The sequence below is a fragment of the Ananas comosus genome, linkage group 17, assembly GCF_001540865.1.
Source record: "Ananas comosus cultivar F153 linkage group 17, ASM154086v1, whole genome shotgun sequence".
Classification (NCBI taxonomy): Eukaryota; Viridiplantae; Streptophyta; class Magnoliopsida; order Poales; family Bromeliaceae; genus Ananas; species Ananas comosus.
In genome coordinates this window covers 2,631,248-2,650,891 of record NC_033637.1, presented here as the reverse complement: position 1 = coordinate 2,650,891, position 19,644 = coordinate 2,631,248, and the positions used below count along the sequence as shown (strand labels likewise).

Genomic DNA, 19,644 nt, shown 5'->3' with positions numbered 1-19,644 from the left:
GAAAGGATTGGGGGGGGGGGGGGGGGGGGGGGGGGGACNGCCTCGATCCACTTTGATATAATGGTAGTTAATTCGAAGGTCAACGCTTTCGTGGGCTTGGTGGGGGAGAATCACATACTGTGGAGAATTGGATTCTCATGCATCAAAACCTTCCTCTATTGGTAAACTCTAATGGGGTTTGACTCATGGGCTTGTTTCTTTTTCTCCCTGGATTCCCACATCAACATCAAGAATAGCCTGTGGGGAATGTAGGGGGAACAAAGTTTGTGTTTTCTACTCTCCACTTGATTAGCAGTAGCATTAAAGTAAGTCATCATACTAATCACTTTCACAATATCTTCTCTCTCTCTCTCTCTAGACCTGTTAATAGTTGGACCGGCGAAACTAGCGGGTTGAGCAATCTGTGGACGGGTCATTGTGCTCACAGATTATGCCAGTGTGGATAAAATTTATCAGCAAATTTTTTTAGATAGCAATCATTCTTATCCATATCCGCCCGCTGGTGCACTGACGGGTATACGGGTTACCTATAAGGTGTTTTTTCCTTTCTGTTTTTATACTTTCCAAACACAAATAAAATATATATATATATATATATATATATATATATATATATATATATATATATATATATATTTATTTATTTTAAAAGATTCAAAATATAACTTACAGTTTAACATGATAATATATAATAAAGAAAAAAAGATACTAAGAGAAATTAGTGTTAAAAGTTACAGAAACAGATAAAATTGAAAGAATATTCACTTTTTTATTTTTTTTATTTTTTAAAAAAATTATATATGCAAGTGTCTGCAGGCATAAATACCGGCCCGCAGAATGCCCAAAATGCTCATGAGTTGACGGGTATCCGCCTATTTTATTTATAATTTTTTCGGTATGAAAGATTAGCTAGTACTCACACTTATAAATTTGCTGGTAATCTGTGGGCCGGTATCTGCAAGTACGACTTGAAATTGTTAGGTCTATTAACACTAGACTTTCCTTCAAACTTAATCCAGAACAGTTGAAGAGGGATGAAATCTAAGCATTGATATGCTTAGAAAACATCTAGTCGCCCAGCAGGCTTTTTCGAGATACTTTTGAAATATAATTATACTTTTTCCCTACCTTTTCTCATTCGATGCTTTCAGTTCTGTGACTTTTATCCCCTCCTTGTGTTAACAAATGATTTGTGGAACGATCGACGAATCGCATTGCGAAAAGTGTTATGTAAAAGATGTTGTTGCATATGAAAGGGATGATTTAGGACTCCCCTTGCATTTGCTTTCATTTCACATCGATGCTACTTTCATTTGTTCTCGACTGTGTGAAAGAGATAAAAGCTTGGCGTTATACATCATATGGCATACTTTTTGATTTTAGCTCCCAATAATTTCAATATGTGTGTAAAACATGTGTACTACACTATCAACATATATTTGATTTATACCGACTGTCCCTAGAGCAAGTGGCAAAGGACTTGGTGGTTGGTACCTGAGACTCAAGTTCGAATTCTAGTTGATGTACATTTTCAACTAAGTTTATTTCTAAATGAAATAAACGAAGCGGGTAGTGTGCTACCTATCTCTCAAAAAAAAAAACATATATTTGATTTATGTATATTCCTCTATAGAGTTACCAGTGAAAAAAAAAAAAAAGAAAAAAAAAAGGGAAAAGCATATCTGAATTAACACTGAATTGCGTTGAATCAGATGCTTTGACAAAAGTAGCACCAACTTGCAGAAATGCCCTTAGAAAAGGCTGCACCACATGTAGTCCTGTGCTTTATATAACAAATATTTACACTTGAGCACAAGAATACTCTTTTTATGGTGTCATGGTGATGATGCTAAGGGGGTCCACTAATTAATATTTGCTAATGGTGGTCACTTAGGCCAGGTTCCATCAAACAAAGAACCCCCTCCCCTTTTGGTCATGTCAACCCAATTTTCTACTGCAAAATGGAATGTTCTTGTTGCACTAGAGCCTGGACAGTGACTTGTGGAATTAAGCAATCCACAAAACAGCAGAGAAGAAGCTTTTTGAGAGCTTGTTGGGAGGTCTAAACACTAAAGGCCCCCACTCCTTAAGGAGCCTTGGACACCCACTATCCTTTGCCACCATTTGTTTTTTATAAGGTAGTAGAAATTCCATGAAGGTGAGGATCAACCAATGCAGTCACACATGAGTTAGTAAATATATATATATATCAGAACTTTTCAGCTTAAGTATAAAGATTAGCGAAACACATCGAAGCGATAGCCATTGTGTTTACTTATGAATGCATGATCATTTAGCTAGCTAGGAAAAATTATTTTAAGCAAATTGATATATGATATCAGCATGGTAATTGGTAAGGCACCATTTTTTATACTTTCACAGGATGTCACTGAGGCATAATCTCATCTCATAGTTCTAAAGTAAATATAGTTTTAATTTTCTTATGATCATGTTTCATCAGAAAGAGGATCATGTATGTGAAATTCCTTCCAAACCATAAATTTTCGCCGTCTAAGTTCAAAAGAAAGAGTCCACACATATAAATAACTCTTTATCTTTTACTACCTCCTCTCCAATTCTTCTTTGTTTTGTTCTTGTTTTTTTGTCCCTTTTGTTTTCCTTCTCTGTTTGTTATTCTCTTCATCATTAAAGATAACCAAGAAGAAAAAGGCTGAGAAGGATGTGTGAGAGGGAAATTTTATATGGCTTATAACCAATCTCAAAATTGATACTGGTATACTCACCTGGGACCCAAGGGGTCCCCAAAATCCAACTGAATGTGGACACATCCAACTAGAGAAAGGATATTATTTTGAATGTGCTTCATATGCTTATCTTTATATTGAGAATTGATATACAAACAAGATTAAATATCCCACATCACAATCCACAACCCTTACACAAGGCCTGAAGCCACTTTCTAAACAGGATAGAAATGGATCAATAACAAGTAGGCCCAGCTTGCTGGGAACTACTATGGAAAGAGCGGAATTCGAGAATATTTAACAACCAGCAAGCTTGATGGCAAGATCTGGAAAGGAGAGTTGTTTCCGCAGTTAGATTTTAAGAGTAATGCTTCTATGCTTTTTTTTTTTTTTGTTACCGTTCATTCACGCGTATTCAACGGCTCAGATTTAGTTTTTTTAAAATTATGACCTGCAATAGTAGGTCACTTTGGGAAAGGTACCGGTTACCAGGTACCTCAAAAAAGAATATTTTTGTCTTTTAATATATAGACAATTTAGTCATTTTATATCTACTATATTTTCAAAATTTTTATTTTTTCTTTGTTTCCTTTTTCTCTTTCTATCTTTCTTTTCATAATTTGGCATTTCATATAAAAAAAATTTCAAATGATTTGACAATATGATCATTGAATTTAAACTTTAAATAGTAATATAAAATTTCTCTAATTTAAATTTCACTTTTAAATTTTAAAATTTAATATTATATTTAAATTTATATTTTAAAATTTTAAGTTTTATATAAATACTTTGAAATATGGTAAACAGAAATAATTGTTTGAATTCTATTCTTCTGGTTTAGGTTTGGTTTTGGGTTTCGGAAAATTGATCAGTTTTGAATTTAGATATGGATTTTTGAAATTAGTCGAGTTCGGAAATAAGTTTTGTGATTGTTAGTCAAATTCGAATTCAAATTCCTAACTATTTTTTTCTCACCAATAATTCTAATCTTTTTAATTTATATGTTTAAAATTATATTTAAAATATTTATTAGCTCTAACAGTTAAATTATCATTCTGTTTAAAATATTTATTATCTTTACCAGTTCCAAATTATTCTTAATGTTATTCGGTTCAATAGGTCAGATTCTTGATAGAATAGGTCAAAGTCTGATCAGTCAAATCAATCGGTTCAATCTAGTTTTTAAATCATTGAATTTAAAATTTAAATAGTAATATGAAATTCCTCTAGAGAAATCTAGTTGTAGAAATCTTACTCTCTAAGTTTTTTATGCATTACGTTTTAAACTGGTGCGAATAAACTGTATTTTAAATCTTGGTAGAAATTTAGTTTTTAAATAGTAATATGAAATTCCTCTAATTTAAATTTCACTTTTAAATTTTAAGTATTTAATTTTTAAAATTTAAATTCATCGTATTTAGAAATAAAACTATTTTTAAAATTTCTATAATTTAAATCAATGCATAATTTGAGAAACACTAATACATTTAAAGTAGATTCCTAAATTAATGCCTAATAATTTCATAAATTTGGTTAATCAATTAATTTTCTAAATTAGTGCTAATTAATGCATAAATTTAGGACCTCAATTAAAAATTTCTTTAAATATTGTATTATTTAATTACCAAACTAACCTTGAATAAAATAATTCTTTTACCTGCTAAGTAGTAAAGTTACATTTTTATCCTCTATTAATCAATGGTTAAGATCTTTTTTATTTTTTTAAAAAAAAAGTACTGAATCATTTCTCAAATTTTAAATAAACATCTGTAACGGTATTTTTGAAATAGTATTAACTTTACTATCAAAATTATTGAAATATATAAGATGAATCAAATAAAATAATTTTATATACGCAGTAATCCGACATTACATCATTACACTGAACCAAATGAAATAATACACCATTAGTATATAGTAGCCTGAATAACAGATATCAGATTATTATTCTTGCTTTCTGATCCTTAATACATAGCTCTTAAATTATTCTTGCTTTCTGATCCTTAATACATAGCTGCTCATTTGTTATATTCGCAAGATGTTTTTTTTTTTTTTTTTTTTGGAGAGATGGGTAGTACGCTACCCGCTTCGTTTATTTCATTTAGAAATAAACTTAGCTGGAAATGTGAATCAACTAGGATTCGAACTTCAGTCTCGGATACCAACCACCAAACCCTTTGCCACTTGCTATAGGGACAAGATGTTAAATTTTATTTGAGCCAAGTGTAAATTAACTCTCACTGTTCTATCCCAGGTCTTTTTTTTGGCGAGGGGCATACATGATACATGTACTCACACTTGAACTTGGATTCCTAATTCTAATCCCGGCTTGAATTTTTTTCACATTTTCTGAATTTTTAATTTAATAAATCCTAATTGGCCCGGGCCTGATAAAATTTTCTTTGGTCTTTTGGTTAGCTCGGATCCGACCAGGCCTGGCTAGAGACGATTATTACTTTTAGCCCACGCTCCGTCCAAATAGATTGGGGAATCCAGGCCCGGCCCGGTTTATCAATTGTTTATGCAGATTTAATTAATCACAGTTGATGCTTCATTTTCACCATTCAAGATGTAAGAAGAATAAAAAAAAGGTCAACTAAAAGCACCGAGTCATTGGTGTTTGTAGGTTTTCGGCCTTTAGATGAAGATTTATAGAATTAGGATAATAATAATCCTCTAAGGTTGAATGGATGGTTAGTAGAATAACATAATCTAAAAGACGGAATTGATCAAACGAATGGATCTATCGGTGAATAAATTACAAATACCAAATACTTGGTACTGTTAAAAGCATTATAGCCGAACTCTCTCTCTCTCTCTATATATATATATATATTCATGGTTAGGCACAATTTTGTGGTGCTTTCACATGGTGCCGCTGAGGTTATGCATGCACACAGATCCTAAGCTAAACACAAAGGTCCCTTGTCTTTTTAAAATGATCTCATCTCCACAGTTAAAGGATAAATTTAATTAATAATTTGGTTTTAATATTCAAGTTCATGGTTTGCCTTTGGATATGACATAAGTGTTATAAAATAAGAAGTCAAATGGCGCTATTAAGACCATGATTGCCTATAGGGGGACATACCCCACATGCTAATGAAGATCCTATATATGTATATGTAACTAGCTTTTACCCACATATATTCAGGTAAAAGTTGTTTCATGAATTTGTCTTTTTCCTTTGGCGTTAGGTTTGATTTTCCCCCCATAGTGATGTTCCATCAGAGAGAGAGAGAGAGAGAGAGAGAGAGAGAGAGAGAGAGAGAGAGAGAGAGAGAGAGAGCATTATTAAGTATCGAAATATTATAATTAAGTTCTACATAAAGGGTCTACATTTGAGTATGTACAGCTCCATTTACATGTCTATTCAATTGATAAATCTACCCGATTTTGTATCAACAAAAAAAAAAGACATGCATCAACAGGAATGTCTATACATAAAGGCAAAACTGGGACAAAAAAGAAGGGTTTCACCATGTGTATAAATTCTTAAAATTTTATCTCTTCAGAACTACACCAATAGATAAAAGACTAATTTTTAGTATAGAACCTAAAGCCATCTACAAAATCAAATCAATAATAAGTTAAATTCAATAGAGAATTTACGCAACGACTTGACCCACTAACAATAATAATTTGTTGGGCCCAAATCACCGGTCCAAAATATTTAAGCCCAGCTTTTATTACTAGTGTGTAGGCCTTATATATTCTAATCAAAATCAGTTTTCCAATTTAGATTCTAATGTACTCGTCGGGTCCAAACTAAATCACAGAAAGACAGATCAGAACCAAAATTATCACTCCTACGGACGTCCTTGTCGGGTCCAAACGAAATCACAAACAGACAAATTATGACCAAAATTATTAGACGATGTGAGATTCTAAAGGTAGCTCCCACCAAATTCGTTGGTGTAGTACTTTGCCCCGCATAACATTTAGCTCTCACATTTATAGCTGGTATTCAGCTTTGATACAATGGGTTCAAGAGATGGCCCTCATCAAATCCGTTAGTGCAGCACTTTCACTTTGCCCCACATAAGCGGGCTCCCACCAAATTTATTGGTGTAGTACTTTGCCCCGCATAGCATTTAGCTCTCACACTTTCGGCTGGTATTCAACTCTAATACCAATTGTAACAACCTACCCGCTAGCAAATAATACTAACTCGTTAGGTCAAATCACAGACCCAAAATACTTAAGCCCAATTTTTATCTAGCGTGTAAACCTCAAATATTGTAATCAAAATCAGTTTTTCACCCGATATGGGACTATTAGGGCGTTACAATTTAATCGACTATAACATATCAAATTCAGAACATAGATCGAATTCTGTGGGTTTGATGCATGACTAGTAAATTACAATTACATGTCGAATAGAATTTTATCGGAACTTAATATGACTTATTAACCATGGCTCACCAAGCTTAGCCATGGATAATTGATTTTGATATTCACCTGGAACACAAATAAGGGACCCATTAAGAACGAATCCAACAAAGTGAGGAGAGATATACATGAGAGGACAACTAGAGAAGGGATGTCATTTTGCATGGCTTCATGTGCTTATTCTGCCACTAATGAGAACTCATACATGCAGGATAGATAAATGCCAATCACAAGTACACAACCCTCACATGGTCAGAGACCTAGATCACCAAACAAGATAGAGATGGATCAAAAACAAGTAGGCCCTATATTAAATGCTTTACTTAAGAATGTTTCCCCTAATGAGTCTCTTATATCTTCATTGTAGCCCCCAATTTGATGTGAATCAATTACGCTAAAATAGCATCTAACTAAGTTTACACCACCTTTACCACCATTATGGTCGTCTTAGCAAAATGGTTTTAAGACAACTGTTCCTAAGATTAGCTTTCGATGTCCGATGTGATACCTGCACGTGTCTCAAATGATTCTTATTTGATTTAAATGTCATTTTACATGTGGGTTTCAGTAAAACGGCTTCCTAATTTGTTGATTATGATATTAGATGGAGAAAGAAAATGCCTCCTTTTATGAGATGGCCGATCGATGAGGATGCATGCAGACTAGCAGATTAAATCGTGTGATTTATTTGTTATGATGTTGTAAGAGCACTCCTCTATCTATAATATTCAACATGCGTATAAAATCGATAAGTGGTGTGATTTAAAAGCCTGTACAAATTAAAAATTTATAAATGAAATTTATGGTAAGCTCAGCCACCGCTGCTTCCATCAATTAAAGCACATAAACTGTCAAATGCATGTGTCGAGTATATTGGGGACTTAGCATTTCCTCAATTTAAGTAACCTCAACCACTCTTTTTAGTGTGAAACCAGTGCTAGTTATTACATTGGTCCCTATTGATAAATTTGGAGTGATAAGTTTGAATTGATTCTCCAGTGTTGTTGCGCTTTATTACCCTCCTACAAGCTACACTGTTGGTGAAAAGACAAATCTCCTTTTATCACTAATTAGTTTACTATCCTTGTTCTGGAAAAAATTAAAATATAAACATCGTTTCAAAATTTAAAGGTTAACCATTTCATTTAAAATGTTCTAAACCTATACTCAAAAAAATTAAATGAAATGAATTTTTTTTGAACTCATCATTGAGATCAAGATGAGAAAAAAAAAAAAAAAAAAACTTCTCAAAATTTTGAATAGCATCCCGGTATTGGTAGAAAAGCCAAAAAAGGCATATGTTGGCTACACTCGGCAATAACCACTGGGACCTGTCACAAGGTTGGTCCATTATTTTCCTTTTTTTATTTTTATAATCATTTTCATTAATGGCAAAATGTAAAATTGGATCTTTCAGTTTTCATGTGTTCACATTTAGATACATGAACTTTATAAGATGGTGCAAAGTGATGGTGCAGCATTTAAAATAGCACAAAAGAGAAATGATCATCTGGAATATCTAGTTGTACTGAAGCAACTTTTAACAGTGCTCATTTTTCTCTGTTTTTTTTTTTTTAAGAATAAATCTTAATAATTAAAGCTCATATTTATGGATATAGATTGTCTATTCAAAAAGATGAAATTGATCTCCAACAATAGCAGCCATTAGAAGGTCCGGCAAAATGTGAAATAGAGTGGCAGAGATTGATTTCATATTTTGATAGACGATGGAGTACATTAAAATCATAAACACAGCATATGTGAAACATCTTAATTTGTTTATATGTGTCATATCAGATGCTGTATCTTTAAGACAAATTTTAGAGCTAAGAACAAAATTATGATAATTATGAGCCATTTTCAGTAAAACATCTAGACTTTTAGATTTTTAATCCCAATCCCGACTATTAATTTTACAACAAAAAAGTCCAAAATATACACGATTTAAAAGAAGGACATGGGGGCCAGGTATTATTTTGCAATTGAACGCGTACCTTGGTGCAAAATTTCCAAATATTTTGACAACTATTAGACAGCCACATGGGAATCTTGGCGGGTTTGGGTTCTTCTTTTTTCGATTTTGGCGTGTCGGAGCGGCGCCAGCTCAAAACCCTAAATTAAATTATTAAACCCCTAAAATTAAATAATTACCAATTTAATTACAGCTATAAAACGATAAATCCCATCACCCTTTTTTTCCAACTGTAAAAAAGCCACAGAAAAAAAAATTTATACACTCCCCATCTCCCTCTCTCTCTCTCTCTCTCTCTATCTCTCTCAACATTTGACCCCTAATATCACTCCCTCGTTGCTCACTTTCCTATTTCTCCGCTGCGTCCTCTTCATCTTCTCGGATCCGCGAAGATTCCTGTAAGTTTTTCCCCCACAAAGGTGCCTTTTTTATGCTCCATTATCGTAATCATGGGTATTGTTGCTCGTGATGCTCCGTGAAGGGTATATTCGACTTGATTTGGCACCAATCGGGGACCATTTGGGCTTTTGGTGGCTAAATATGGCTACGTGATGGTTTTTGGTTTGATGTGGCAGGTGATTTGAGTGTGCTCTTGCTTAATTTCGATGATTCAGTCGTACTATGGTGATGATCGGCGAATAATTCCTTGTATAAGTTCAAGTTCGATTTTCTTTGGTTTTTGTGATCCTTTTTGGTGCTTTTCCTGGGCTTGTTATCTTGTTTTGAAATTGGGTTTTCAAGTATTGTACTTACTGATAAATCATAGTGGTGAATGCAGCTATTGATTTGCTTTAATTACCAAGTTTTGAGTGGGTTTGTAGCATGCTCACACTATATCTCCAGTTCTCTTATCTTTAGTCTTCCTCAAGATCTCCTTTTTTTTGTTTCTGAAGTTTTGGTTAATTTGTGTGTCTCCCTCGATCTTCTTGCAATTCTAGCAAATCTTACTAGTTCGAGTTTTCATTCTTCAGTTATCATTTCTGTGACTATCCATTTTTGTTCATTTTTGAGTCAATTGGGTGAATGGATCTACCAAGTTGCTGAATCTGTGCATACTGAATTTGTCGCAAGTTCATGCAACTTGAATTGTCCACTTGCATATAGTTTATGTGAGAGGGGCTTAGGGGCACATTCACATTTTAAGGTTTACTATGTTTTCATGCTTTCTCCATTGTTCTACCCTGCGAGCTATCATGCTTGTCAAGATGCTTCTAGATATTTGTTCACTTCCTTCGCTTTTGACAAGTTATCATTTGTGCAGTTTGAGATTTTTCTCTTTCTTGAAAATTTTGTGATATCTCTGCTTGTTGGATTTTTTTTTTTTTTTCCATTTGTTTGCAATGTGATACCTGTGTGTAGGAAAAAAGCCCCATTTTTTTGTTTTCCTTTGACCTACATTTGATTGCTCATGCTTGAAATAGGATCTTTTCTCTATTGTTACTCGTCTCTTATTTTGATATCCGATTTCCTGTTTGTGGGATCCATTCTGAGTCAAATGTTAGCTGTCTCCTTCAACTTTCTCAACCTGCTCGAAAGCACATATATTTCAACTTTTCTTTTCTTTCCCCTTTTTTTTTTCCATGTGATTATGCGTTGAAGATTAAAGCAACTTTTGCACCATTAGTTCAGCATCCCTTGTTATTGCTAATAAAACCGCAATAAAATCTGATGATCACTAACAGCTAGATGTAAGCCTTCAGTTTGGTTTGCTTATTTTTTGATGATTGTGCCACACTGCTTGTCTGATATGGGCAGTCATATAGCAAAAGTTGCCTCACTCTATCTCAATTTCTCATATTGCGATTTCATGTTAGACATCAAATTTTGACAATGGCCCATTGGAGAGATATATATTCTTCATTGGGTCCCTATTGTTTATTCAGAGTATGTTCAGCATTTTAATATAATGGTTTTGTATATCCTTTTAGTATATAGTGTGATTATGCATGCTACTGATATGCTTCTTTTGCTATTGTTTAATATTATTGGTCTGGTTTATAATGTTTAACTTGTTTTCTGATGTTGATTTGTTGTTGCAGAGTAAAGGTGTTACTGCTGTGCACAAAATATATCTTGTTCAACGGCTTGCTTTATGTGTTTGATCCGCAGCTCCCTCCCTGCTATTTAATTCTTAAGATATAATGGTGGAAGGCTGTGTTGGTCCGAGTGAGCTTCACTTGAAGAAAGAGTTAACTGCCCTTCAGAAGGCCCGCTTTTTACGTGACCCTGAAACTTGTTCATCTTGGAGGTCTCCTTTGAGTTCCAAATCACTTACTGTGACTTCTAATATTCCTTATGCAAATGGAATTGGAGGCTACACGACACAGAAAGATGGTGCTTATTCACTCGCGTTGCCTCCACGAAGTGAATACAGAAGGAAAAAAGTATATCTCTATAACTGGAGGAATCAATCTAATAAATCTAGCGATAGTGAACTAAAGATAAATGGGGACGGCATGGCAGCTTCAGTTGAGGGAAGCCCGAGTTTAAGCAACTCTCATGATGTAGAATCTAAGAGTGATACGTATCTCGAGGTCCCAGTGAAGATCTACAGTGTTGGGGGGTCAAATTCCGTGACTCCAGTAAAAACAAGTGTTAGAAAATTGAGAAGAAATTCGATTTCGAAAAAAGGAGCAATTAAACATTCAATGGTTTCAAAGCTGCTCGATCTCCCTTCCAGCTCATTAGGAATTTCCAAATCAGGCGAGCAGTCCGATGATACAGAGAACTGCAACTCTGCAGATTTGCAGAGGTTGACTCACGAACTCACCCGAAAAGGTGCTTACTTTTCTCGCTCTGCTTCACCATTACTCTCTGCGTCGGGATGCGGGAATTGGTCAAATTCCTCAAAAATACTCAGAAGAAATAGAAGAGAGGGATCTTCTCATTCTTGTACGCCTGCTTCAACTAACTCTTATTACCGTTATGGATGCCCTAGCACCATTGGTTCTTTTGATGGAGATGAATTGGATCAACTAGCTTTAGCAAGGCGTCAGGGTTGTGGCATCCCTTGCTATTGGTCAAAAAAGACTAAAGAGAGCGGATGCGGCGGTTGTTATTCTCCTTCACTATCAGATACTCTGAGGAGAAAGGGCAGCAGCATTCTTTGTGGGGGCCAGTCATTGTATAATAAGAAGAGATCGTCTATTAAGAGAAAATATCTGGAAAAATCGTCCCAAGGATTGCCTCTCTTGATGAATAACTGTGACGAGGGTAGTTCATCATTTGATTCAGCAAGTGATGAGCTTTCTGCTAACTTTGGGGAGCTTGATTTGGAAGCTGTAAGCCGTTTGGATGGGAGGAGATGGTCTAGCTGTAGAAGCCAGGAGGGAATTGAAGTAGCTTCACGTCGAGGATCAGATATGGAGCTTACTGAGCAGAGAAGCTTAAGTCAAAAGTACAGGCTAAAGACTTTTGACGAAGTAGTTGGCCAAAATATTGTTGCTCAGTCACTTAACAATGCTATTATAAGGGGAAGAATAGCCCCTGCATATTTGTTTCAAGGTCCTCGTGGGACTGGGAAAACATCAGTGGCGAGAATATTTGCAGCATCTTTAAACTGTCTTGCCACTGAAGAAAACAAACCGTGCCGGCTCTGTAAAGAGTGTGCTAATTCTTTGAATGGAAATGGAATGAATCTAATTGAAGTGGATGCTACTAATAAGAGTGGCCTCGGAAAAGTTAGATACTTATTGAAAAACATATCAACGATTGCAACTCACTCCCGGTATAAAGTCTTTGTCATTGAAGAATGCCACATGTTGTCTTCCAAAATGTGGTCAGCATTCATAAAATTTCTTGATGAGCCATTAGCTAATGTTGTCTTCATATTCATAACAATTAATCCTGAGAACTTGCCGCGTGCGATCATTTCAAGATGTCAAAAGTTCATATTTTCTAAGATCAAAGATGTCGATATAGCTTGTCGGTTGAGAAAACTCTGTGTGGAAGAAAATCTTGATGTTGAATCAGATGCTTTGGATTTAATTGCTCTGAACTCAGATGGATCACTACGTGATGCAGAAACGATGTTAGATCAATTGAGTTTGCTGGGGAAAAAGATAACCACATCTCTTGTGAATGATCTAGTAAGTTTGCCTCTGAGTTATTTGTCTACATATGTTTCTGATTCCTTTTTCTTTTTACCATTGAACTAAAAATTCTTTTACAAATTTGCTTATCAGAGTCCTGCTTTTCTTTTTTACTAGGTCTAGTGAAGTAAGAATGATCTGGTGTGAGAAGTGATGAGAAAGTTAGTTAGAGTCTCTATTTTCTTGCTTTTATTTTTTTTCCTAAAGGCTCTTTGATTTCCTTGTAAGTAGATTCTTTAATAATTCATAGTTTTCTGAGTTACTTTACAGGTGAAACTAAAGGTCATTTTGACTAGTTGCTTTGTGGAAATGTGCACTGTTAGCCCTTCGTATTCCATATCAATCAGCAATAGCAGACTATTTACTTTGGCATCCTTTTTTTGATCATTTAATTAGATTTAGCTACTATGTCTGTCGCAATTTAACTTCAAAAATTATATGCATATCCAGGTTGGGGTTGTCTCAGATGAGAAGTTACTTGACCTATTAGAGATAGCTATGTCATCAGACACTGCTGAGACGGTAAAGAAGTCCAGAGAGCTGATGGATTCTGGTGTTGATCCAATTGCCTTGATGTCTCAATTAGCTGGGCTGATAATGGACATTATTGCTGGAACTCATCAGCTAGCCAACTCTCGATGTAGTGGTACAGCTCTTACTGGGCGAAATTGTGAGTACTTTGTTATCATTTGTTTCCCTTAGGAAAGGCTTCATATCTGGTTTATTGCATAGCATGCTGAGCTTTTGATTCTAGCCAGTTTTTTTCACTTTTGGATGCGCGATTCCTAACCACGTAGGGGTGTGCAAACTGAAAGGGATAGTACATATTTTATGTTTACTGTTATTTTTAGCAGCTTGTGGTGGTTATTGTTGTTGAGTTTCCTATCAGGAAAAGTGCATTATAGTTTGCAGAATAAAATTGTATGTAAATGGGAGAATGTTGTTTAATGAGTTTTGACCTATTCGTGAAATCATTTAGGAGGAAATAAATCTAGCAAACCAATGCAGTCCTGGGGGCATTTGTAACATCAGTTCACTTGTTAATGTCTGAAGCCTGAGCCGCTTGGAGTCTCAGTTGTCCTCTTTGATTCATTCCTGCTCCTCAATCAAAATGCCAGTTTCTCATTGAACTGAAGTGCTATAAATGCATAAACAATTGGTTGGTCTTCATTACATCATCATAAATTATCCTTTGATATTTTGAACGTTTGGCTTCTTGGACAACTTGTCAAATTTTTAACCCCTAACTTGTCGAGCTGTAAATAAACCTAGTGTACTATTGGACAAATTTTCCTTTACCACGAGGACTTCCTTATATTACTAATCTATGATATGCTCTTATTTTGTATTATTCATGTCCGCAGTTAATTTTTATACGTGCTGCTTGTATTAGTAGTTCTGCAGTGATGTTCTGATGCCTGACGCTATTTCATTACCTGTTATTCTTCTCATATAGTAACTGAAGCTGAGTTGGAGAGACTACAACAAGCTTTGAAGATCCTTTCCGATGCCGAAAAACAGCTTAGGCTTTCAAGTGAACGCTGTACATGGTTCACCGCAGCGCTACTACAGCTTGGTTCGAACCAAAATTCAGAACAGAGTGCTAAAAAGATTAATAATGGACCCACAGAATCTGCCAGAGACTCGATTGGAAGGAATACTTCTCATCCTCTCCTCACCTTTCGTGAATCAAAATCTACTCTGGGTCCTAGAACAACTAGTGGGCATTCCACTCCTCATGGCCTCCCCTCATATAGGAGAAGATCGAATGATACCTCTAGTAAAAGTGAAAATTTGGCTGCGGATTCCAGATCTGTTGATAAACCATTACCGGAATTTTCTCAGACGAGTGATACCTCCGAAAAGAGAATTTTGAAATGTGTGAACCCAGACAAGTTGGCTGAGATATGGAGAAGATGCATAGATAGATGTCATTCAAAGACACTGCGGCAGTTGCTTTCTGATTTTGGAAAGCTACTATCGATAAGTGAATGTGACGGTAAGCTTTGGTTATTATACAAGCTTTGTTAGCAACATAAAAGCGTTCTTATCAATAATTAGATATTTGATCACAGCGCTACACCAGAAAATAATTGAATTATGAATTTTTGTTGTTGGTGATCTTCTAATCCATCAACACATCAATATATCCTCTTAGTTTCCTTCTATTAAATTAATTTCTGGTAGATTTACAGAATCACTTTTGTTGGTCAAATCCTAACTTAATGAATTTGTTATTCCCTGGGGTGGCATTTTCTTATTTTGTTAGACATAAGACTGCTGGTTCACTTGTTTCAATCTCGAAATTCTTTCAATCACTAAATTCGTTGTTTCAGGTGTCTTGATCGCTTTCATAGCATTCGAGGATGATAATGTCAAGTCTAGAGCAGAGAGATTCTTGAGCAGTATCACAAACTCGTTAGAGACAGTCTTGAAATACACTGTGGAGGTTAGAATAGGTCTAATGCCTGAAATTTTTGTTGAGAGGCAAAACCTAGAACAGAATTCTCGTGCCACGAACCAAACAGAAAAGTTTAAATCTTTTGCTAAGGAAAGGCGATTAGATTCTGATTTGCTCTGTGGCTCATCAAATAGTGAGAGACTCAAGGAACCCCCCAACTTGCCTAGGAGGAACTCTGATCATTCTGAAGGAGGCATCAACAGCAGAGAGAATGAAGTTTCAGGACAAAGGGCAAAATCGGCATCTGTTGATGAGCAAAGGTTAGAGAGTGCATGGCTTCAAGCTGCAGAGAAATGCACACCTGGGTTTTTAAGTCATCCAAAGCCCGAGAAGAACCAAGTTCTCCCACAAAATGGTGTAGGTCAGAATCGTAATAAGTCGATCACACTTGCTGTATCCTCGAAGTGTTGGGAAGAGGAGCAGGATTGTGAGATCAAAGCTTTAAAAATCAGCAATACCCAATGCCACAAGAAAGATCATGTGGGAGGTAAAGGGAATGGATATGCCATTTCACCAAGTTTGCTTCACAGCGCCAACTACGCACCGGCCAATTTTGATAAAGAGAGCCAGTAAGTTGTTCACCAAAAGCTTTTACATCCATCCATTATTTTGCTCATTATTTTGCTGAGAAATTCAAATTTGTTTTGAACATTGTGATCAATGTCGTGGGAACTATATGCCATAAAATCCTCATTATCATGTTGGTCTAACCAGACCATGTTTTTCATTATCTGCTGATTCTTAACCAGCTCATTGGTGTATGCTTAAGAGATGCGTACGATTCCTTCATAGTAAATTGGGAGTCGATTATTTAGTCCTAAGCATCATTCAGATTTTAGCAAATTGACTTTACTGGATTTATTTGGGTTTAAAGAATATTCAGCAACTTGACAGAGTTCATCTAAAGTTGGGATTTCTAGTATTTAATTTGTGGTTTGATTTACAGGGGTTACGAGTCTGGACCTAACTGTAACGGTCTCCTTTGTTGGAAAACCAATAATTCACATGGAAAGAAGGTAGAAAATCTGTTGTATTTCTCATTTATATTTTTATTGTTGGCCGCAAGTTTCAACTTACACCAAATTCTTTGCTAAAAGCAGGTGAAGCAAGGAGTCCATGTAAGATCACATAAGACGGGCCGTCTCTCATTATTTGGGGATTGTGGAAAGCCAAAAGCTGCAAGAAGCAGACCAAAGGCATGAGAGAACAAATCTAGCAGTTTTGCTGGCTCGAAAAGCTTATTCTTCTTGCAATTTTTCTGTATATTTCTCAGCAAAAAGTCCCCGTCTTCTCAAGTATAGAGGTAACTACGACTTGCATGTCTCAAATTCTATGGTAAGATTAACTCCGCCTCCAAAATCGTACAATTTTGCGAGCTTTTATGCTCTCTTTTCTTTTTTGTTAAATAGATTTGGAAAGCAAATAGGATGGCAACTTGCTGATTTATATTAGTGCTTATTGTGATCAAGTTTGTTTCTAATGAGAGGATGAACACTTGCAAGCTGGTAATAGATGCCATCACGGTTACAATTATTGAATATGCTTCTGTTAATTATGCTTATTGTGGTTCTTGTGTCTCTTTCACTGGAGATGAAGTGTATTGAGGGGGTATTGCACTAATAATTGATTAATTGAACATAACCAATTCTTTCTAGATCATTATAAAGTTCCTTTACCCAAAGAAACCCTAGCCAGTGGAATTTATAACTAGCTGCAATTGTCAAGTGCTTTGAGGTAATTGTTAGTCCCTGGAGTTTCGAGTGAATGCCAAATTTTTTTCAAAAAAAGGAAAAAAAAAGGGAAGGTGAATAGAAATAAAAATAATACTACCTAATTTGCAAGTAGGCTTTTGAAAACTGAGCCACGTGAAATATTTATAGCCTCCGACCGGCAAGTAGTGGTTGTAGGACCAATTATTTGTTGTTCTAGATGTGATGTCCAACCTATTTGAAGGTTATGATATGACAAAATTTTTCTCATATGTTTTTTTTTTTTAAAAGAAAGGATAACATGCTTTTCATTTTATTCATTGAAAGAATGAATTAGGCTATATGGGTGAGGTATTTGAGGCCTCGAACATGGCAGGATTAAAAGGAAAAAAAAAACTACAGCTGGCGAAAGTGGTGATTAGCCGAGAGAAGGTGTTCCCAAGAGTTCGATAACTGTTTAACCTTGTAGATTGCAATTAGGGGGTCCGGCTAGATTGTTCTAAAGATCGTGTAGCTTTTGATCGCCCAATTACCCATCAGAAAGTCTATTACACATAGGTTGCCAACTTTTTCTACCCATCCACATATCTTAGACTAAATTAACGTCCACTCCCAAATCCCTAGGCTGAACACCTTTCACGGTTATCGCTAATATGAATTTAGCAAAGATGCATATGGTGAATAAATGATTAACAGTTTCCTCTTCAGCCCAGCACAACACACAGGTTGTGTCTCCGATCCAACCTCTCTTCAATAAGTTATCTACTGTGAGGAATTTCTTCTTAAGGATGAGCGAGCAGAACACTTTAACTTTTAGGGGTATACGAAGTCTCCAGATCTTGCTTGCTCCGGCATTTTTCGTACCCCCGTCACTCAGTGCTGAGTAGGTCGACTTACCGTGAAATGCCCATCGGGGTTCCAATGCCAAAGAATTCTGTATGGACTCTGCTCAACTTTGAATACAGATATCCGCTCCTTAAGTGCAGAAAAGCTAGAACTCACACTCTGCCTATTAGCAATATCGCCTCCTAGAATCTTGCTCCAGTTCCAGCCGTCGCTCACCAAACAATCCTTAACTTTAAAGGTCTTGTATTCCGTCATATCGTACGCATCCGGGAAAGCTAGTTGCAAAGTGCTCTTCCCACACCAGTGATCCAATCAAAATTTGATAGTACTCTCGTTCCCCAGTTTACAACATACTCCTCATTTGAAGATTTCGGTAAGGCTTAAGACTCCTTTCCACCAATGTGAAAGAAACCTAAAGAATCTTCCCTCCTTCAAAGATGTACTTCTACTCTAGTATAGAACATGAATAATCTTGTTCTGCTGTAATTGAGGTATTGTGTGAAATTTTCACCACCATTTTGAAACAACAAACTCTTTTATTTCTATCTTGAAAAGGCAGCGGCTAGAATTTGACATTTAAATGATGCAGAAATGGTCTTTTAAACTTCAAAATAAGAGAGAGATTATATTGAAAGCCCTTACTGCTAGTGCCGAAAGAAACTGTTAGCAAAATTCTAAGAAGAAAAAGCTATTAATATGTTGTTGTTAATTTTTCTTTTTGATTTACTCTATTTTACTTTTGTGAAAATTTTAGGATATATATATATATCCCTATGCATTTAGCTTTGCAACTTGCATCACATTAAATGCATTCCATTATACTGTTTTTTTTTTTTTTTTGTTCTCCCGAAAATGTTGATCATTTTCCTCCATCTTAATTAGAGGAAACACAGCGTCCCATTCAGGAGCGTTGGGTGGCATATTTTTGACGGTTGAGAACGTCTTTGATGAAGGGAGAATGCGTTAGGAGTTGGGATCACAAATTCATGCCACCGAAAGAATATTTGCTGTCACAAATAGCCCATGGTTGGCACCCCCTCACCTATTAAGCTTAATAAAAAAAAAAAAATGCTCTCATTAATTGAAGCACCAACTACTCATCTACGCAACAACACAAATGCTGGATACAGTTACTTCTTAATCACAATCACCCTAGTTGTTCTTCGAAGATACTTTGCACCGAAAAGTATATCATCATTATCCTTTGAATTAACTTGCTTTGTTTTAGTCAACCTATATTGCTTGCACACTAAAGTCCGCAGATTACGCTTTTCTTTTCTCCCAAGCAACCTCTCCCTCTCGCTCCCGCTCTCTCGCTGTCTAATTCCATATTGAAACCTAATTGTTAGGAATTTAGTTCTCGTCCTCGTACCGGATTTTGAGAATCCGTAACTTGCTCTGATACTTACTGTTGTTGATTCAGTACTCGCTCCAGTATCGATTGTTAGAATTTCGCAACGGAAGTATC

At 35.7% G+C, this 19,644-nt stretch overlaps 1 protein-coding gene across 3 annotated transcripts; it reads left to right on the top strand.

Annotated features, from left to right (window-relative positions):
* LOC109723271 (protein STICHEL-like) lies at positions 9,342 to 17,159 on the top strand. Of its 3 annotated transcripts, XM_020251593.1 has the most exons (8): positions 9,344 to 9,467; positions 9,551 to 9,644; positions 11,109 to 13,157; positions 13,611 to 13,830; positions 14,617 to 15,159; positions 15,497 to 16,190; positions 16,568 to 16,637; positions 16,722 to 17,159. In XM_020251593.1, exons 3-8 carry the CDS (start codon positions 11,211 to 11,213, stop codon positions 16,821 to 16,823), a joined length of 3,576 nt encoding a protein of 1,191 aa, XP_020107182.1. In that variant the 5' UTR covers positions 9,344 to 9,467; positions 9,551 to 9,644; positions 11,109 to 11,210; the 3' UTR covers positions 16,824 to 17,159. The 3 variants fall into 3 exon arrangements, with proteins under 3 accessions (XP_020107180.1, XP_020107182.1, XP_020107181.1); XM_020251591.1 differs by lacking the exon at positions 9,551 to 9,644 and having other exon boundaries at positions 9,342 to 9,467; XM_020251592.1 differs by having other exon boundaries at positions 9,344 to 9,644.